This window comes from Oreochromis aureus, linkage group 13, assembly GCF_013358895.1.
Source record: "Oreochromis aureus strain Israel breed Guangdong linkage group 13, ZZ_aureus, whole genome shotgun sequence".
NCBI classification, from domain to species: domain Eukaryota; kingdom Metazoa; phylum Chordata; class Actinopteri; order Cichliformes; family Cichlidae; genus Oreochromis; species Oreochromis aureus.
In genome coordinates, this window is record NC_052954.1 from 9,866,171 (window position 1) to 9,887,851 (window position 21,681).

Consider the following 21,681-nt stretch of genomic DNA (forward strand, 5'->3'; position numbering starts at 1 on the left):
ATGCTGCGTTCTGTTTTTTGTTACCAGGTCCAATCTAGTTTACCTAATCAAATTACTCATTTGGCTCAACTGTGAATTGGATTTTCTGTCCTATCATCATTAGACGCAGAGGAGGAGGACAGGGAGGCAGGCATAATGAGGGCGGACGTCATATATGAATCGTAAAAAAAAAAGATATCTTAGCCTGTGCTGGTTGCTATGGAGACTACTTGATAAGGATTGGCTGTCTTCGATCTCACACCCCACCCTTCCCCAATTCCCGCCTCTCTTCACAGGAATGAGTGGGAGCCCCCAGATATAAAGGTAGACACCAGGAAGTACCGCGCCGAGCCCAAGAGCATCTTTGAGTACGAGCCGGGGAAATCATCGGTGCTGAAGCTGGAGAGAACGGTATGCTTGCCTCCTGCCTGTTTCTCCCCCGCCCTCTCTCTTTCCCTTCCTCTCCCTGCCTTTGTGTTTTCATGTCGTGTGAGCTATTCCCCACTCCACCCATCATGCGCGCCCCCCCCTGCACCCCCCGCCACCGTGTCTAAGCTCCTGAGTGGCAGCTTCACTAACGGCTCGGCAGGCGACGTATGTGTAGCCACTACATTCCTTAAGGGTGTCCTGTTGCGGTGACAGACGATCCTGTTTGGAAGCAAGCGGAGGAGTATCACTTACAAGGATAGCCATTGTCTTCCTGTGTTCAGTTTAAGGTTATTGGGCTGAATCGGCTCGTGAGAGCATCCCGAGCATCCCTGCACAGACACTAAACATTGATCCTGTGTGTTTACTAGAGAGGAAATGCAATGCTCTCTGTCTTACGTTCATTTCTCACCTCGACACTTTGTGATGAAGAAATGATGCAGCATTACTCAGTGTCCTTGAGAGTTGTGTTTTGTGGCTCATAGGATTCAGGTGGCTGTTTTTATATTTCCCTCTTACATAATATTGAGGACATGGGAATATTCGGTATTGTAATGAAGTACATAGTTGGTTATGTAATTGCTGTCTGAAGCCCATTTACATCAAACTAGTAGATGTTTTTAGCCAAGATCTAGCCTGATTCTCCTAATGAATGCAGTGCCAACCAGTGCATTCATTAGGAGTGTGCTCCAATTCATCCTGGGACGGGGGTAAAATAATGAGCTCTGTTGTTTTTAATTACAAGCTCAAATTGTTATAATAGCGGAATGCTCTTGTTAATGGAGGTGGTCATTTTCCTTTCAGTCCATTCATGTTACACAAAGTTGTGTTGTTCTCCATAAATGACTACATTTCTGCGTATGCATGTGTTGTTGGACATTATGTATCTGCTTGTTAATTAGATTAGAATAAAATTGATATGTAGTTCTTATTAAATAACAGATAGTGTATATATAAATTAATGTATACTAAGTTATCTTTGGTCGCTGAAAGTGTTTCTCCTCTCACCCTTCTAAAGTAATTGCATTTGAAAAGATGCAAAGTTGCATTTAGACATTCAGCAGAGGCTAACAATATGCTTCAGTGGTTAAATAAATGAGTAAATAAAACTCAGAGTTAAAGTCATTTTCCTGTAAAATATCCTCTTTGTATTTCTCAGTGTTTTCTCTCTAAACTGGAGCGTAGCCTTACAGTGCAGACAGGGAAAACATCGCCAGCTGCTCGTAGTTGTACATACAGTTTGTGTATGTGAGTATTGTATTGTTGAAGGCATAATTTGGCATTTTGGGCAAGGTGTTTAATTGTTTTTTGCCAAGCCTTTAATGAGAAGATGTATACCGCTCCATTTGTCAAAATATCTAGCTAAAGCTAGCAGGTTAGCATAGCACAAAGGATGAAAATGAGAGAAACAGCCACCCTGCTAACACCTATGAAACTAAATAACTTGTTACACTTAATTGTGTTCACTTAATTTAAAGTGTCAGAAATGACTTCTTTACTTTTTAGCCAACAGTTTCCTGGGGTCTCTTACTGTCTGTTTCCCGCCTTTCTGCTAAGCTGAGTGACCTGTCTGCTAGCTATTGCTTTATAACAATTTTCTCATTTTCCGCTTAGCACGAAAGTAAATTAGTAGCCTTCTAAGATCTTTCTTGAACTATTCAAATATCAACTTCAAAACAATACAAATCATATCTTTAATTTATTTTTACAGCACCTACAGCATTGCTTGAAAATTGTCCTGTTGGTTAGAAACTGGCTCAGTCAAGTCAATGTGATGGGCTCATTTCCTCGGTGTGTATATTCTGTGCTGTCTGAACTGTCTTCTCTTTGTCTTTCTCCTCCTCTTGTTACCATGCCCCTAGACTCAGGATGTAAGTCCAGAAGATGTAGATTTAGAGAATGAGCCTTGGTATAAATTCTTTTCAGAGATGGAGTTTGACAAAGCGGTAAGTGACTGCTGTCTTCAGACTTGACAGCATGTTGTATTATATTTTTATTGCATGTGATAACATCCATGTTCAAATATTGTCTAAACAAACTGTGTATGTCTGTAAGGACTACGTCAGTTTCTCATCCCTCTTTTTTTTTTTGACCTGATCGTCCTATATTAAAACAGTTATATGGTAACGTGTGAGAGGACCTTTTCTTTCCTCTTATACTAAAATTACTGTCATGTGTCACATTAATGTGGATTAATAATACCGATGACTGATAAGCTTTAGTCCGTCTCTTTTCACTCCTCTTAATCTTTTTATATTCCCTTTTAAATTTCTAAAAATATTCAACATGTATCAATCAGGAGCAAACTTTCCAAAGCACTTTATATAGCTATTGTCATCCCTCATTATCGTATCATACACAGGATTTTTTTTCCTCAGGTGCATCTAAAATAGATTGTTTCTATTTTTGTTCCTTTTTTAACAAAAAACGAGCATCTCAGCCTTTTATTTGCACCTGTGAGGCAGAGTGAGCACATTCTATTCAGACAGTAGAAAACTGTGGCTTTTATCCATGTGCAATTTCGATTAATAGTGTTTAAAAGTTCTAATTATTGATTGGAATCTTTTGATGTTTTGTGGAAGCACCCTGTTCTTCAATGTCTTAAACTCAGAACCCAAGATAAACCCTTTGATGTGCATCCTGCCAACTAGCATACATGTCATAAGCCAGTGGCCTGGACTGGCTGATTCACACAGAAGTCACTCTTCACTTGGAGAGGCTGCAGTCCAAACGAGCATCAGGTTCCAAGATAATCCCAGCCACTTCAAATAATAATTGGTGTTTGTCTGCTATCTTTACCAAAATATCCAACGGCGTGCAGGCAGTGGTGAAGCAGTATACAGTGTCATGACAAATCCATGCCTCGGGCATTAGTTGGCACCAGACAAGTGTGGCGCTGGCTTCCCACAAGCAGATGTTGATTCTCCTCGCTCTCTGTCAGTCAGAGACACACCCTGGATCATATGAGGTGGCACCACTGGCTACGGCATGAGATCATGTCCTAGCATCAGCCAGACGTAGAGGCAGGCTCTCCTGTTCCGGGTTTGTGTATATGTGGAGGAGGTTTAGCGGTGGAGGCGGCCGTCTCTATCTCATGGCAGCCTGGATGTTTGCCAGATGAGCTCGGCTTGATGACTGGCTCCTGTTTAATGTCAAAGTCACTTCTAAAGCTGCACCTGGTATGCACAGCATTTGACCTTAAAGGGCCAGCCAGACACACTGGCTCATTGGAGTTTGATTGACATATCAGTAGTCACTTGGTATTACTGGAGCAGAGATATGGAAGGAAGTCTCCAAAAATCTCAACTGTCTTCAGTTAGGTCTCACTCTTTTTACTACTCCTAGAGTGCTGACAAGAAGAATCTCTACTGATTAAGTCATTTCATGTTATTATTAGGATAAATGTTCCTAAATATTATAAAAGGTTTTTGATTCCTTGGTTTAAAACAATTTGAAGTCCCTTTTTATACAACAAGGCTTAGTGTAAATTCTACTGTCAAATCGTTACTTGTCCACTAGTGGCCACTTCGAGTCACTAAGTAAGAGTGACCTGTGTATGATTGCAATGATGGCCCTCTTGATTAATAGTCACAAATTCAAGGTTTAACAAGAGCCGGAAAACGCATCCAGTGGCAGTCGTGGTCAAGCACTGGCTCATCGATATACATGTCTAGCGGGAACTGGAATTCCACACGTATCTCTGGTCAGGAAGAGCATTTTGGCCCCCTGCAACCGACATGGTGACTCCATCTGTCGAGCATATGCTGGCGTGAGGGCTGCTGCCACACTGTCTCAGCGCTGAGTTACATAGAGCCTCCCCATATCACCTGACATATTCTAAAGGAGGCAACTCCGTAAGCCAGCCAGCTCATTGTGCTTTCATATTTAACCTATGTTATACACTTAACCTTTACCTTTAAGCATTTAGAGGAGGAGAGAAGAGGGGCGTGGATGGCTATAACAGGCCATTCACAATGGGGAAGCTGTTTGTTTTCATGAGAGCATATCAACAGAAAATAAGGGGCTGGAAAGAATGGGATTCGTGTTACCATGACCCACTCACGATCGCTATTTTGAAAATGAACGCTGCCTACAGGAGTCTGAGCTCTGAGTAAACGGGGACACCTGTTAGGAAACATGCACATGAAATTCTGCAGAAATACTGTCATTGGTGTTCCACTGACTCACAGAGGCTTTTATCCATGTCCATATACAGCATTGGACCCTTGTCACAACATGTAGTTTCATCCTTTATGCGTGTCTCTTCCTGTCAAACAATCTTCTTTTTTCCACTTTTATTTCACAAGCTGGATAAAAACATTAGTCAGCTGTCACAAAATAATTGATGTTAAGTGATTTCAGTGTTGGATTAGTTTGAAAATGACCAGTTTCCACCTTTTATATAAAGAAAAGTTTACATAAACTGACACTAATCAGGCATCTTGTAAATAACCAGATTAAGATTCCATTCATTTACTCCAGATAAGCCCCCATGCTTGTTTCCTGTTTACTTTCCACTGATGCTGTGTGTGTGCGTGCGTGTGTGTAAGCCCAATTACCCTGGGGTGTCAGAGGACACCATCTTCTCCCTATCAGATACGAGGGGGGGGGATACAAGACGTGGCGGAGCAAGGAAGAGCCACTGATAATTCAGTGACACTTGTGTGTTCCCCAAGTCTACATGGAACATTTAGCTTTATAAATAGATCAGACTATAGACCTGCCAGCCCGATATGCCGTTCTTATAAAGACAGGCACTTATTCTGAAAGGTTATTAATGATCCTTCTGCCCTGGCAACTAAGTGGAAAGGCATGTTGTGGCAAATGAGCTGTTCAGAATGTTCCTTGTCTGGTCGTTGGTGTGGGAAGCGGACGCTAGGTCGTGCCACGGGGAAGTGGATGTGGCATTAACAGCAAGGCCGGGCTGGCTGGGGTAGGGATTGTGCAATCGTATTTGCAAACAACACTTGTGCTCTTATTCATAGTGCCCGTGTCACGTCTGTTATTTTTGCCTGCTGTGACGTCCGAAAAGAGGAAAGCAACAGAAACAGTGTGCTAAAATTAGTCTGCTGTAAACTATTCAAAATGTTGGTGCGACCATGCTGCATGAATGACCCCCCCCAATACACCCACACCCATATGTTTTGGAGATAATAGCAGCTACTAAAAACAGCTACTCTTACATTTATTTAAACATTTCACTCGCTTTGTGCTTCACGTGGTGTTTCTTTTATGTTTTTGCTCTCTGTCTTTATAACATAATTACCTGTTTCTTTTATAATATGTCGTTTCAGTGCATTTGTATTTTTTTTTCTTTGACAAGTGTGTGAGCTTGAATATTGAGTGTGTGTGTGTGTGTGTATGTGTGTAATTTGGCCTTCTTGCACCACCAGCTGGTTAATTGTCCCTCGGTCTGGTCCAGTGATAATGAGAGCGACTCAATATCAGACAAAAGAGATGGCTTCACCGGGAGACAGCAGCCCATTGGCTGAGCCTGTGACAGCCCCCTCCCCGCATGGGCGCCCCCTGACCGATGCACGCCCACCCACCGCCCCCCTCCCTTCCACTCTCTTTACTGCCGCTTGTTTCTCCAACTTGCATGCAGGCCAAAACACACGCTTACTCCTCCATGCCAAGCCAGACCAGAGAAGCTCTGAAACCCGGGTGCTCCAGACAGAAACGGCAGAGCAGCGAGTGAACGACAGAGAGGAGGAGAAGAGAGAATCTGGCCACAGCTAATGCTGCTGCCTCTATTCTAGCTGGAGGAGACCTTCCTGTGGATCTATCAATGACTTCTTTGTTTGGTTTGTTGCAGAGTGCCCCCTCTTTCAGCCCCTTGGAAACAGCCTCCGACCTGCAGCAGTAGTAAGTCAATGCCTCTCCTCCTTATTTTAATGTTTGTGCGTCCTCCTTCCAGTGTGTAGATTATTATTTAAGTCATCTTATGGGTATAAATATCATTGAGAGATTTCTCCACCCTGGTGAGGTCGCCCGCCTACAACCAGGAGACTCCTGCTTCCTGAGGAGATCCTGTTAATAAGGCAAAAAGCCACCAGAACAGTGCGTCCTCTGTCCGTATTTCTTTTTTACGTGGGTGGGTGGTTGTGGTGTCGAGACATGGCTGCTATGTGGTGATTTATTTAAAGACAGCAACCTGGATGTCACTGGGATAGAGGGAACTTGCCCAGCTGCTGCATAACTCAGAAAACCGTTATCTCCCTTCCAATGTGTGCACAGAACGAGGATGAGCAACTGGATTATGAGAGATGATGTTAGCTCACATTAGGACAAAGCTTTTGATCATTTTAATTTTGTCTGGCGAGACTGGCAATGCTGTCTTTTCTGTTTGTGTAATAAAATGTTAGGAATTTAGGTATGAGTAATAGTCACTGTCATGCGCTTACAGTCCAGAAGTTTCCATCTGCTACAATCATTATGTCATCATGGCCAAGCATTTGCAAAAGAGATTCGTACCCCGGCTTTTTAATCCACTGATTTGCTGTTAATTTGAAAGGAAGAAGTGGCTGATGAAAGCCGAGTGGAATTTCACTCACCCAAAAGTTTTCAAGGGAAACCTCAGCTCATAAACTGACTTCCTTCAAAGGCACATATGTTTATGGCAGTCCTCTTCTTTTTTTTTACTTTTTTGACTCTGTCTGAAGTTGAAGACTTTTCAAGATCTGTGTGTTGCCCAAATAGCATCATTAGGCTCACGCTAAGCAAATTTGTGTATGTTTTGAGGCAGCACAGCACATGGGAGTGCATCTTATTCTCTTAGAAATAGATCCATTAAAAACTGATCTAATGAACGCACAAAATAGAAATTTGTCATGATGGAGCAGTACATACACAGTGACTTGCATTTCATGGAAATCCTCATCATTCCAGATAAATGGGTTACTGTTTTTAACCTGCAGGAAGTGTTGCTGCTTTTAAAGCGTCACAGTGGTGTCTGATTTTCCTTGAACCTTCCCCAGAGATTCTTCTTCTCCTAAGTCTGGCATGGCTCCTGTACTGTACATTTCCTGGAGACCATTTATGTGAATTCTTGCAAGTAACCTAGAGCCAACGTGATTTTAATGGCTCTGTATAGCCAGCAGCGCACATATTTTTTTTTCTCCGACAGCTATGAAAGAGCGTCTTGTTGAGGTATTCGCAAGTATGTAAAACTTTGGCTTGGCAGCACTGCAGATGTTAAACACTATGGTTTGAATGGGTTTTTATATTACCAAGATGTTATTGGCGACTACGTCTCTTTAAACGGGAGGATTGTTTGTACAGAGAGAGAAGCAGCATGAGTAACACATGACAGCATGGGAAAGAGAGTTAACCTGAGAGTCTTACAGGTGCATGGCAGGGGCTGATGTACCATGTGGGAATGTTGGGAGAATATTTATAGAAATCTCTGCTGCTGGCCTCTCTAGAATGCCAAGATATCTGTTGTAGCCAGTGTCTTCTCTCAACATCAGCCTCCAAATTCAGCCTTTCTCTCTCCCTCTCTTGTTTAGCTTTTTTCTGTTTCTGGTTATTTCGTCTCCCACAAGTCTGCGAAGACAGGAATTACCTCAAGATATGCTAAATAAGAACCATATGGCAGCCCATTACCCAATTTGTGTGCCTTTGGCTATCATAAAAACATTCAACAACAGCTCTTGCTGAACGAAATTGACTGTGTTTAATTAGCTGTCTGCGTTCCTGTGATTTGCTGTCTAGCTCCTCAAGCAAGTCTGGACACAGCGAGGTGGAGAAGGACAGAGGATCATCTACTGATGAGCCTGTGGCTCCAGAATGTGACCGTCATGTTTACAAGAGTGTCCTGGAGGGCGGCGATATTCCCTTACAAGGTCTACGGGCTCTAAACAAGCGCCATGGCAGCTCCTCCTCCTCTAAAGGTAGGATAGCAGCTACTTCACATATGTGGCCTGTAAAAAAACAACAAAAAAAGCAGGTGTGTGTATGTTTATGTATGTGGACATAGTAGACAGTTCAGCCGGCCTTTAAAGGCCTCTCCTGCCGAGACAGAACCAATCAGTTAGAGACGGTGATGCTGGACCATTCAAATCATCAGACAGGGATACATGTGTTTCTGTTTACTTTTATGTTGGAATTCACACATTTTTCTTTGCTCCCAGACCACACAGCATTGGCCAATCACCTCACAGCATTCATTTCCCCCAGAAGCTTTTAATGCCATGGATGTTTTCATCAAGCGTGTACTGTATCTGCTTTGGAAAACTCACGGAGGGAGTGAGGTTGTCTTGTTAAGTCGATGGAAGCTAACCTTGGGGCTCTCCCCCCCACACCCACCCACCCGCCCACCCTTGCTCCAGTTGTGAGCTGCCAGTCGCTAGGCAGGCTTAGGGCAAGACTCCAAAGCGTTCCAGCGCCAGGGAGCTGAGGGCCAGTGAGGGGATGGACGAGGAGATACGCGTGAGATAAAACGAGCTCTGCTCTTCACAACCCAGCCAGACAGGGTTGAGATAAACAGAAGGGACACAGAGGGTGGGCGGGCATGAGGAAGTCAGCTGTCAGTATGGGGTCAGGGGCTGGAATGCCTGCGCACATGGCTAGAGAGAGAAACACTCGGGTGGAGAGAAGAAGAGATGTAAGAAAAAGAGTGGAAGGGGCAGTTTGACCCAGTGCATGTCAGTACATTACATTAGGGATCATAGCAGATTATAAACTGCCCACCAATAGTTAAAGTTTGGTGTATTTTCCATTAAAAATGACTGTTACAGGAATCTTTTAAAAGAAGAGCCATTTACGTCTGCTGTTCTGGACCAATTTGTGTTGACTTTCAACCATTTGAACTGTGGTAAATAAATTTGGCTCTCCAGTCAACTGACTACCACACTCCTGTTTCACCCTCCCGCCTGAGGCGCCACCTTGATCATTAGAGTCTCTTTCTATTTAAGACACAGAAGGTAGAGTGTAGACAAGCCCGAAGACATAACCAAGTGCAAGGAACACTTCATCATCATGTGTTTCTGCCTTGCGCTCTTAAAATAAAATTGAAAAAATATCTTTGTGTTTCAAAGAACGGAGCCTCCTTCTGGGCTTTTTTTGTGGGCTGAATGGTAACTCTTTACTTGCCATATGACTTGGATAGTATATCAAGTTAACTTCCTCAGTGCGTGTGTTTTTCCTGGCAGATACGAACACGACAGATTGGTCACTCATGCTACAGAAGTGGCTCGCAGCATGCGAAAGCGTTGTGTCATTTCCCAGTGCCATCTGTAGTGCTGTCACAAGCTTAGTATAGCCAGGAACTGACATGAGTATTTCTCATAGGTTTTCATTTTTCACTGTGCAGGTTGACTCAGAGTAGTTTATTTTGTTTTTTTGTTTTTTTTCTTGCAGCCGTGTAGGAGGAGCGGTGTATTAGCACTAGTGCCAGCAGCCATTTATCACTGTAGACGTCTGTGTAATTGCTAAAAGGAGAGGAGATTTGTGTAGGAGGATAACGCAATGGAGGATAATTTTACTGCTTACTGGAATACAAATAGATAACAGAAAGGTTTTGCATTATTCTTTGTTTGTTTTTAAAATGTCAGTTACTGTAGTCCTTGAGTGAGTCCTTTATAACCTCTGACATCACATAACATTTCATGGTATATTACCCTTTTGATACTTCCTGTTTCACTCATTATGTTGCTGTTCGCAGTGATACTGATAAAGGCGGAATCTGCTAGTTCTATCTTTGTAAAACATTATCCTCTGCTGCAGCACCATGTTTTTTAGCTTTTTAACAGTCATATATTACTTGATGCACAGTGCATCAAGTCTGATTCCTCTTCTCATCAACTTCTGATGGAATTTGGTCTTTATTTTAGAACTGTGCCTGACTGTTTTAGTGTGTATGTGTGTAAACCTGTGACCATTGTAATCTAATATGTTGTTTATTCTGTTGTCCTGCATGCTTGCCAGTGGATTATAAAGGTGGGAATAGCTATATAATTTCACCCTGCTCCTCTGTAAATAGTCGATCAAGTCTTGCCAGTAATGCAATAGGTAACCAATGTAAGAGTAAGAAGCCTCTATCTGCTGCCAAAGCCTGCATACCCCAAATCCTGCCCTCTAAGTTTAAGCCCAAACTGCTGCCACCCTGTGGCAACAGTAAGGAAAGCAGGACTAAAGATGCCAGGCACCCAAAGGCCCACAGCTGTGAGGATATCTACACGGGGCAATGTGACACAGACTGTGCTGAAGCGGAGGCCCAACATTCAGATTCTAGGTCCAGCTGTGGGAGTGAGTGTGGCGATGGTCTCAGAAATGTTTCCCCTGCAATTAGGAGAAGCGCATCAGATTTTTCCAGCCTGTACAGGACCATGCATCACATCCAGCGGCCCAGCTCGACCGGCTGCAGTCCACACGGCAGTGTCCGTAGCCTGACCTCGCTTTTTGAAAAACCAAAGGCCAACGGGGATGAGAGGTCAGAGGCAGATGATGGGGGTAGCATTCCACGGGATACTGTATCCTCACGGGTCAACGAGTTTGAAATGATTATCCAGCGCTCCACCTCGGCTCCAAGCCGCTCCTCCTCCTTGCCCATCCTGCACTCCAGCCGCAGCCACAGCCCCAGCCACAGCCCCAGCCACAGCCCTGCCCACCTCTACATGGCCTCTGCAGTGTCGGCGGAGTCCCTTTTAGTGGCCAACAACACGCAGGCTGATGTCTGCAACCTGGACGAGCAGGAGGGCAAGAGTTCTGGGGAGGAGGACATGTCACCAGAAAGTGTGATGGTGGAGGAGGCTGCTTCTTCCACAGAGGACAGACATGACAGCAGAACTGAATCCCCCTGTAACACAGAAGCAGAAGTTGAACAAATCCTGAGAGAAATTTCCCCAGAACTAAATCACCAAAACATCAGTGAATCAAAGAGCCCCTCAGTGATGCTTACAGCATCTCCTCCGCAACACAACCATCTCCACCATCACCACCACCACCTCCTACACCACTTGAACAATCAACTCCTCCTCAAACCCAGCAAATGCAAAGGCTCTTGCCCAGCTTCCTACACCCGCTTTACCACTATCCTCAGGCATGAGAGGCAGCAGGCCACGAACCAGCAGGAGAAGCAGCCACCCACAGAGAAGAAGACCACACTACCCGGAAACCTCTTCCTCATGGGCCCTGCTCCCTTCAGGTTACGGAAGAACCCACAATCCCATCAGACTCGGAGGATGTTGTTAGCCACCAGGGTGCCAGCGGGCACCCAGAGGCCTATCAGTCTCTCGCCTGAGCTCAGACCTTCCATCCCTCAGCGTCTGTCCTCCCTGGAGGTTCTGGAGAGGCTGAGTAACGGAGAGGAAAACAACACTGGCTACCTGAGTAACGGGCAGGGCTTGGACGCCAACGGGAACCTACTGCAGCCGCTGGCAGCTCACCGCAGAGGTGGCTATCTCCATCCCTTCACCACTTGTCACCCTCCCTCCCTGTGTGGTCTTTCATTTATCTTGACTCTATCTTCACCTTGTGTCCCTTTTCTCCACAAAGCAATGCCGCCACCTTCCATCTCAAGTCTGTGTGGTGTGTTTACAAAGTGACAGGGAACTCTCCATTTCATTCTGAGTGTGCTGTTCGGTGCCCTTCCATTTCACTGTCAATGAGTATGGTCCCACAAATGCATCAAAACACTTCAGTGACTGTAGGGGAGGTTCAGGAAGCTTTTGGTAATGTATATAATCCCTGGACATCAGATTTGAGTTGTTTGCATGCTGTGTAGGTCTGCATAGGCATTACATCGAAAACAAGCAGTATTTTATTATATTATGCGATGTAATGTAATACTTTGAATGCATTACCTTGCATTGAAATGCACATCCTACTATGTAAAAGCGACATTTTTAGGAATTGACTCTGATATTTAGGCATTTAACAGAGCAAAGGCTTTCTCAAACTGATGGCTTATTGTGTCCATTTTTGTACCCTCTCTGCTTTTTGGGACTGTCCACATCTACCATGTTTCATTCCTTAGCCTGTCAGGATGTTTCCTGCTTTAACTTATCTCATATAACAGACGCTACTCTGAGCATCTGATAGAAACCCTGAAGCATTAACAGCTGTTTCTTGTGGCCCTCATTCGGACACAAAATGAAACATCTATGGTGGTATGGCGGTTTTAGCAATACTTACAATACTGGATTCTTTAGTAAAATAGTGGATGCTGGTTGGTTGATCAACATCGGTAAAGTCATGATGTCACCTTATTTATTTTGACCATGACACAATAGGTTACATTGTTTCTTTCCTGCATTTCTTTTTTCTTTGTCATGAACACACATTGGGTCATTCTGTGTTCATTCCTACGTGCATGCAGGATTTTCTTTTTTTAATGTGCGTGTGCTGTTTGTTTTAGTGGTGCAAAAATAAAAGATGTTTATTTAAATCATGCATGGTTATATTTTTTGTATAGTTTTGAGATTCTTTCACTTTGAGAGTTTTCTGCAATATCATCTTCTTTTGTTTGAAAGTTGGCCTTGAGGTGGTCAGTGAGAACGCTTCACGGGATAATCGCCTCACGGTTTCTGTTTCAGACTCCTCCCCAGCTCACGGAGAAAGCCAGGATGAAGTGTTGAGGAGGCGTCATGGGGACAAAGAGGTGAATTTTCTTCAACTTTAATCCAGACTTTCATAACTGATGCCTCTCAGTGGAAAATTCATGAATTAACCGTCTGAACACAAATACTTTGTTAAAGATTGTTGTGTTCTGAATGAGTTAAACATGAGTGTTATGCCTAACAAAGGATCTGTGAATAAAAGAGTAGAGACCCATATCTGGAGGGTGCAAACAGTTCAGTCTGGTTTCCTGGCAGAAAATCTTGGAGGAGCAGCGGCGGCTGAAGCGGGAACAGGAAGAGGCTGACACAGCATCGAGGCGACACACAAGCATTGTCCCCACACACCACCAGTTCATCACCAACGAGCGCTTTGGAGACCTGCTTAACATCACAGATAACACAGAGAAAAGGAAATCGGGCATGGAGGTACAATACACGGCAATGTCTTATCCTTGTGTAAGCAGGAAGAAAGACGGCAGATGCTTTGTCACTTTGTGAGTCAGGCTGTGGGGGAGGTCTCTGCAGGCACAGATGGCTTTTCCACTCCTGGTCAAAAATTCATGATAGAAGGCAACATTTGACCTGTTTATCACTGGAATATTTCCCATATACATTTTGATTCAAGTTGCAGAGTGGACTCTGTTTACCAGCTATACGTCCAGAGTGGCAGGCCATGCATGTTGTTTTGCACATTACACACAATAGCTTCTAACTGAGCATGCCCCCGAGGTCAAGTCATCCTTTCAGTCACAGACATATCATTCTTCTCATTGCTAGAATATTTATGTTCAGAGAGGCCAGTGTAGATTTACAGCTCACAACAAATTCCAGGAAAAGCTTTTCTTAGCGCACATAAATGCCAAAGCCCAGAGAGCGTAGTAGCCAAAAAGAACAAAGATGGAGGCATTTAAGGTATTTAGCCTTAAGGGAAACTTTCACTCACTCAGTGCGATTTAGAGAATAACATTGGTGTAGCTGCTGCCAAATAGTAACAGTCACAGACGTTTATTTTTGTTTTTATATATCTACACAGAAAACACCCGCCATGGCTCGCTTTGACTTCAGAGCAGAAACTCTAAAGTAAGTGGAAACGACAAGAATTTATATGTATATATTGTATAGAAAACACCATAAATGCATTGCAGCTCAATGCAGCAGCAAGGATAACACCACTGAGTTAAATATCTGCCTAGTGGACCTTCATTAATTTTCTCAACTTTTAATAAAGTAGTGCCAAAAAAATGTAACAATGACAGAAAATTACCATTTGACCGTGAAATGATGCTGTATATGTGATCCTCAAAGCGTACTCTCAGTCTTGTTACACTATGAGAGGTTCATCTCTAAATGTGTGTTGGTTTTGTATTTTCAGGGAGCTGCCATTTCAGAAGGGAGACATTGTGTACATCATTCGACAAGTTGATCAGAACTGGTATGAAGGTGAACATCATGGAAGAGTTGGTATTTTCCCTCGAAGCTATGTTGAGGTATATTGCCTGTTAATGTGTGTTATTTGTGACTCATAGTTCATATCTCACTGCGTTTTTTTTAAAGCATTTCAGAATCGGTTCCATTCACAATTTGTGCCCTATTTTATTTTCTTGGTTGGTCACATTTGGGGTTTTTGTCTGCTTGCACAGCTCCTCCCCCCGACAGAGAAAGCACAGCCAAAGAAAAGTGCCCCAGTGCAGGTGCTGGAATATGGAGAAGCTGTCGCCCGCTTTAACTTCACTGGGGACACAGTGGTGGAAATGTCCTTCAGAAAGGTGTGACTTAATAAGAGTTATTATAAACTATTAACTAGCAGAAATTTATTCCCTTTTTCTTTTAATCCAAACAAGGATTTTTTTTAAAAATCTGATTTGCGGATCTGCCTGTGTGTGTTCAGGGAGAGAGGATTACACTGATTCGCAGAGTTGACGAGAACTGGTATGAGGGCAAAATTTCAGGCACCAATCGTCAAGGCATTTTCCCCGTCACCTATGTAGAAGTTCACAAACGACCACGGGTCAAAAACGGGGTGGAGTACCCGGATCCACCTGTCAGCCATTCACCTCAGCGCAGCACCAATGCTTCACCACAGGTAGGGATTCAAACACACTGATCACTGAGCAATTTCTCTTACCACCACCTCTGTGTGCTTTTAATATCCAAATATTATTTTCCTTCTACACACACCTCAACACCAACCTTTTAATTTGTGTTGTGTAGAGATTTTGTCACATCTTTCATTTGCTTTTTCTTTCTCTTACCCCTCTTCCTCTCTCTGTCTCCATCATGCCCTAAAAAGCTGTACCGTAATCGTCTCACCACCTCCCCTCTGCCTCTCCCTCGCTCCCCCCGCCGCTCTGTGTCCCCTGAGGTCCATGCTGTCTCCTCTGAGTGGATCTCCCTGACTGTGGGAGGTGGGAGTCCCCCTGCGGCTCCCACTCCTCCGCTGCCACCACTGCCCACTGTGTCCTACCGTTGGGGCGAATACCTGCCCCCACCTTTTTCTGCCAGCCCCGTGCCTCCCATCACTGGCAGCCCATACTGCGTCTCCCCCATGGCCTCCCCATCCGCCTCCCCTCTACCCCCACCTTACCCACCCAGACCCAACTCGACCACCCCCTCCCTCACATTTACCCCACCTCAAGGGGAGGACTTCCTGCTCTCTCCTTCCTCCCCACATGTGTCACGCAGTGTGAGCCCCAGCAGTGGGCCGGTGCTGGAGTGCTGGCTGAGGGGGGAGAAGGAATTGACAGAGGGGGAAGGCGCAGAGGGGGACAGGGGCCGCGCAGGCCCGGGCAGCAGGCGAAATAGCCCTGCAGAGGTATCGTCTGCATGGTGTGTGGTGTTGCATCTGAAGTTCACTCTGGAACACGGCTTATGCCACAGTTTGAGACATTCAAGTAGATTTTCTTGAGAACTGACGCAGACATTTTTGTGGAGAACTAACTGGTAGATCTGACCTGAAGGCGATTTTAGGCTATAGCTGGTTTCAGTTTTAAAGACGGTAACTGAACTGGTCACTTTGCTTACATATGCAAGTCTGCATGGTGTTGTGTGTGAGCCACTAATATGCAAATGGTTTACTGTGTTTAAGCGCTTATGTATTAAGTGTTAGATTTCCTAGCTGCAGAGAACTGTAAGACAAGTGTGTTTGCATTTCCAGGGTTGATCTGCAATAATAATAAGTCCCTATTTTTATACTGTAAATTTCAGCATACAGATGCATGTTGTTGTTTCGTGCACAAGCTTGACAAGTTAGATGCTTCTGTTGGTTGGAAGGTTTTTCGTTTTTTGTTTTTTGGGACAGTAACAAGCTGCTGTGAAGCTGAAATATCCACCTGCAGGAAACCTGACTCAAGCTGGAGTTTGATCATATTCGCAGCACGTTGATATGCAGTGCAAGGCTTTCATTTTGAATTCTTTTTTTTTTGTGTGTTACAGTTTGTAAAAAATGAGGCCGACCATCATGGACGAAGCACCAGAAGCCCTGTGATGCTGTTTGATATCCAAGATAACAACAATGTTAACTCGTTTGCGGTAAGGTGATAGAAAGTGTTCCTGAACCTCTGTTAAAGGTTTACAAAAAGCATGTGTAGTTTGCTACCTGACTTCATCTTGTGCCATCCTAAACATACCACCTTAACAGATCCATTTGACTCACATCACCTTGAACTCCCATACATATTAGACGTATGATATAACAGTTCAACTTACTCTCCTGCTGAAGTTATAGTTAAATATCAATCCTTTTGCAGCTGACGAAGGCGCTATAGCTAGCTTAGCATAAATACCAAAAAAATGGGGAAATGAAATGTATCCAGAGCTGATAAAATTCTCCACCAGCGTCTCTAAAGCACAGTTATCGTCCTAATATGTGTCTTTATGTCAAAATTTAAAATGCAGCATGGCTGATCAAAACACAGATGGGGTTTTTTTTTTTTTAAAGAAAATTATGTGAAGCTACTCTTAAATGATTCTGTTTGGCTTTATCATTAAGTAGAAGCCTGAGCCTTTAAGTTGTCAAGCTAAGCTAACAGGCTACCAACTTGAGCTGTCTGCTCACAGAGCTTTCAGCAGCAAAGCCGATAGGTTATTTTGTTCCTTCAAGCTGTACCTGTCAGCCCACCTTTAATACTGCATGCACATACTGCCTTATATCCTGTACAACTGAACTAATATTTCATGTTTCCTGTCTACATGCTCCTACTGGTGACCTTCCTTTTCATGCCTCTTCTCCGGGGTTGGGCCAACACCCCCTCTACCTTTTCTCCTGGCTTTTAACGGATCACATCCTTTTCTGTCTTGCTACTCACTGGAACTACCTTCCTGTCTTGCACTTCACCTCCCCTTCTCTAACTCTTCACCTCCCCTCTTCACCTTCACCTCGGCCTCCTCCGGGACTCTCGGTGGGCCGGGTCTCTCTCTCTTTTCTGACGACTTCACCTACTACTACTACTAGGAGGCAGTGTGTAATGAGATCTTGAATATAGCTGAGACCTCGGTGAGGTACTGCAGCACCCTGTCCCACCACCATAATGACTCTCTTCATAGACTGCACCCCCACCCCAGTAAACAATCTCTCATCATTTCCCAGCAACCCCAGTCACACAGCAGCAGCCCGGAGCCGAGCCGTCTGAACTGTGGAATGTGAGTAAGATCTGTTTCACTTTCCCTTTCAGACTCTTATTAATATTCTAGGTAAAGACAGACCTAGATTTGCTGATTTCACACTTTGTGTCTTCCCTGCTTCATGCCGCTCCAGATTTCAGGCTTTGTACAGCTACGTGCCGCAAAACGACGACGAGCTGGAGCTGCAGGAGGGAGATCTCGTCAGCGTCATGGAGAAGTGCGATGACGGCTGGTTCGTTGGTATGTGTCACAGTCCTAGATTCTTCAGAGATGCGGTCACACTCGGTGTGTCACATTAATCTATATAGGGTTTCTGCAAAATGCCAAAAAAGGACTGCACGCGTGCAATGTGCATGCTCAGGGTTCTTTCAGTGTGTCACCTCCTTCATATATAGAGTTTCTAAAGAATGACAGCAGAGGATTGAGTGCAGTGTGCATGCTGAGGTCCTGTACAGAATTTTAAATAAAGCCCAAAGGAGTTATTTTGGTACTAACACTGAGGTCATGTAAGCATTAAATCTGAGAAAGAATCTGATCAATGTTCGTCTTTCTTTTCCTCCACAGGTACATCAAAGCGGACAAAACAGTTTGGGACTTTCCCGGGGAATTACGTGAAGGAGGTGAAACTGTAAAGCTATCTAATCTGGCTGTAACACACGGTTGCCTGTCAAGCTTGGGAAGTCATAACTACCGCGCATGGCTGTTGGTTAGAATAGTCATTTAGCCGGGCGAATATTTTTATCTGGGAAAGTGATCAGATCGGCTCGAGGTATGTCAAACTGCACGAGGCGAAGACGGGGACAGCTCACTGCCCAAACACCTCCATCACATTTTACGCACGTCTCCACAGAAGTCATCGGTCTCCATACGTGGAATTTCTCTGTGAAAGCCTCCTGCAAATTAGCTTTTCGACGTACAAGTAATAGCTTTCATTGTGTGTGTGTAATTTTACAGTATGCAAGAGTTTGCGTAGCACCTCAGTCTAGAGGCCGGCAGCAGAGCAGTGTATGGATAAAAGGAGCGGATCTTATTACCTGAACTGGACCTGGGGAGGAGTCGGAATGTATTTTGATCTTTCAGGGCCAGAGGTGTTTAACACAGCTGGCAAAGTATGATGTAAATCAGGTATCGTGAATGAAATTGATTCGATTTAGCTTCTTAAAGAAAACCTGTAATATGATCAGTCTATGACCCTGTTAACCAGACAGTTCCCTTAAAAAAACAGCTTAAAGTCAGTGCCCTTGGTACTTTAAATACTTAAAGCCTTATGTAAAAAGACCCTTTTTAAAATATTGAACTATTTTCCTCCACATTTTCTGAATCATCAGAAAAGTCAGTATTTGCCTCGCAGCATTCACAACTCATTGTAGCCCAAATGTGTTAAATTGAATACAGTATTGCCTTCATTCTCTATCCAAAGGTTGCTAGAGAGAAGTTATTAACAGCCGTGTGCATGAGTAGATACACTAAAATGTTGATGTGCGCTGCTGGCTTCTCTTTTTCTCAGTTTCCACTGCAAACACATATTACAGGACACGCAGATTTTATTGCATGTGTCATAAAAGTGAAACAAAAACTGTGTATATGCACATCCTATATTTTGTATATTTTTAAAACTGTTTGCTGATTATTGATGCCTTTAAGGTAGCCGGTGGTAGACGCCTAGCTTCAGAGCAACCACAGGACAGGCGTGGTAGCACTTAACTTCCTGTTTGGTCATTTAGGAAGATCCCTCCTAACAGTGTAATAGCACTGATGACTTAAAACTCTTTCAAGTTTTAAGTCAAAGCCAACAAGGTGTCTTAGTATATGATCACAGTGATTTTTTTTTTTTTTTTTTAGAGCGTATTGAGATTTTAACCGTGCCCTTACTGACATGATTGTATATGTAAATGCGTACAGAAAACTGTACACGTACGGCTGCATATTTTCATTCATAATGACTACAGTTGTAAGGTCAGCATTAATACAGCATGCACTATAAGATCATTGAGAGACTGACAAATCACACTGGAGCATGAAACACTATCAGCCAGCCAACACCCTGATAATTGCACTTTTAACTTAAAGAAAACAGAAGTAATGACGCGGTGAACGCCGCTCTTTTTGAGCCTTTAATGGTCGATAGCCGATGGAAGATTGCTTTGATCTCCGCTACCAAAGCATCAGAGCCGTCTTCCTGCAAATACAGAGCGCCCACATTTCCAGCGCCATCAGATCCGGTAACGTGTCAGAATAAATCCTACACACACAAACACACGAGCGCGCGCACAGAAAGATGATAGCTATTGTTTTCGTTGCTAATTCTCTCATCAAATTCCTCCCATCATCAGTGTCTGCGCCGTGTACAGCTTTCAAGTAGCGTGTCCAAGAAAAAAACCTTAGTGCTTGTTATGACCTGCTCGGAGCAGCAGACGGGGGTAGTTCGTTGCGCAATTGCTAAAGAAGTATTTTAATCTAAGTTTACTTTATGTTGGGAAGATTGATGTAGTGAGCAGTGGAACTCAGAGAAGCGCTGCCATCACCTTCTTATCCAAAAACTCTAATGAAAGGGCCTACCCTATAGTGTAGCTGTTTATGAACACAAAATCTGAAAGATAAGCTGAAGTATAGAAACATACGACAGATAAGACGTATTGGATCTAGAAGCGTATGTCGACAGTGTCTTTGTGTTTTACACCATAATGTGTTAGCTACAGTTGTGCATGTGGCCACCACGTAGGTCATATCTGAAGTTTATTAATTGATGAAGTACATTCATTTAAGCCAGGTCAGTACAATCAGTGTTTCCTGTGAGATTGGGTTTTTCTTCCTGCGCAGATCACAACCGCTACTTTGCCAACATCAGCAAAGGAATGTTTTCCCAGCGAGACATAACACGGAATATATTACACTGCAGTGTGGGTTTGCCTTTTTATCGCACTGTTTTTAATGTTCAGGCATTTCATTTTTATCACAAAAGCGTGTTTTGTTTTGTTTTATTTTACCTCCGCCTCTGTAACTCCAGCTCTTCATGAAAGTGTTGATTAGTCGGGAGTCTGCTGAGCTGTCGCCTGTTGCGACGGAGAGAGGTTTGCTCCTTCTCAGACACACTGCACGATGGGCAAATAATCACTCGTTTAGTGACAAAACAACTGGCAATAGATTGTTTCTGTGATTTTTGTGTGTCCGTAAAACGTCACGGGATGTATGAATGTATGAATATATGAATGTGTTGCAGGCAGTGTAAACATAATATGTAAAAAAACAAAAAAACGTGTGCATTTCCACCGTTAAGAACGTTATTGAACAGTTCGGCAAATGAAGGATTGTAAATATGTAAAATAAAAAATAGACTGCGAGCAATAGGAGTGTCAGATTGAGCTCTCTGTCACTTGCAGTGGTTTATTTTGCCTGAAGGAGTTTTTGTTTTTGTTTTATTGGCAAAGCACAGAGTGGAGCGTTACTGAGCACAGAAAGATTAAACATTACGCTGCCATTTGTGAGGATCATGTTGCCTTATGTTTGAGAAATTGTGCCTCATTTTCATTTTTTTTTTTTTTTTTTTTGAGTATCACTAAAATGTATCCATGACGTATTTTATGTAACCCTGATTTTCCCCATTTGTTCGAGTCTCTGTGACGGGAGAACATTTACTAAGAACTTGTCTGTTACTGTACAAGAACCTAAAAGTGTGACATAACGCTTCGACATGATTAACACTCATGGAAAAACGGACTAGTTTGATGAGACGCACAGCCTGCAACAGGTTTGGTTTGTTTGCTTCAGTTTGCAGTGCTGTTACATTGACAATAATAAAATAAAGATACTATACACTGCTGTGTTCGGTATTATGCAATATTTAATAAACCATTTAAACCATTGCATGTTTTGCCCGTTTTATTTTTTGACAAAAATCTAAGGGGAAAAGTCCGTTTTTAGCATTGGCCAGCTTGTACTGGGTGTGTGAGCATGTGAGTTACCATCCTGGCTCATTAGAAAGAGTGTTGGTTTAGAAAATGTAATAGAAGAAAGCCTGCAAAGACGAACAATGAATTCAGCATTTTATATTCAAGTGTTTAAAGTAAATTAACAGTATTTTATGCACTTAAGTCGC

The 21,681-nt window shown here is 43.4% G+C and overlaps 2 protein-coding genes across 6 annotated transcripts in view; both read left to right on the forward strand.

Moving 5' to 3' along the window:
• LOC116318771 (sorbin and SH3 domain-containing protein 1) overlaps positions 1-21,448 on the forward strand; it is a 39,887-nt gene extending 18,439 nt beyond the window's left edge. For 2 of the 5 annotated variants that reach the window (XM_039622177.1, XM_039622178.1), the window contains 11 exons: positions 276-390; positions 2,268-2,351; positions 6,221-6,270; positions 8,119-8,297; positions 12,942-13,006; positions 13,221-13,391; positions 13,999-14,045; positions 14,338-14,452; positions 14,606-14,731; positions 14,854-15,048; positions 15,256-16,374. In XM_039622177.1, coding sequence (XP_039478111.1) covers positions 276-390; positions 2,268-2,351; positions 6,221-6,270; positions 8,119-8,297; positions 12,942-13,006; positions 13,221-13,391; positions 13,999-14,045; positions 14,338-14,452; positions 14,606-14,731; positions 14,854-15,048; positions 15,256-15,870 — 1,762 coding nt within the window. In that variant the 3' untranslated portion in view covers positions 15,871-16,374. Of the gene's footprint in view, positions 1-275; positions 391-2,267; positions 2,352-6,220; positions 6,271-8,118; positions 8,298-12,941; positions 13,007-13,220; positions 13,392-13,998; positions 14,046-14,337; positions 14,453-14,605; positions 14,732-14,853; positions 15,049-15,255; positions 16,375-16,397; positions 16,494-17,550; positions 17,604-17,718; positions 17,826-18,149 lie in introns of those variants that run through there. The other 3 variants (XM_031737907.2, XM_039622179.1, XM_039622180.1) reach the window with 3 other exon arrangements.
• On the forward strand, positions 10,082-12,915 carry LOC120443448 (sorbin and SH3 domain-containing protein 1-like). The gene is made up of 2 exons (XM_039622181.1): positions 10,082-11,799; positions 11,902-12,915. Exons 1-2 carry the CDS (start codon positions 10,734-10,736, stop codon positions 11,949-11,951), a joined length of 1,116 nt encoding a protein of 371 aa, XP_039478115.1. The 5' UTR covers positions 10,082-10,733; the 3' UTR covers positions 11,952-12,915.
• Positions 21,449-21,681: the final 233 nt, after the last annotated feature.

Excerpts from the sequence above, each read along its gene's own strand:
- LOC120443448 (XM_039622181.1), top strand. The coding sequence starts at position 10,734 with ATGCATCACATCCAGCGGCCCAGCTCGACCGGCTGCAGTCCACACGGC. Across the intron at positions 11,800-11,901 it reads GCTGGCAGCTCACCGCAGAG|CAATGCCGCCACCTTCCATC; the intron begins GTGGCTATCTCC and ends TTCTCCACAAAG.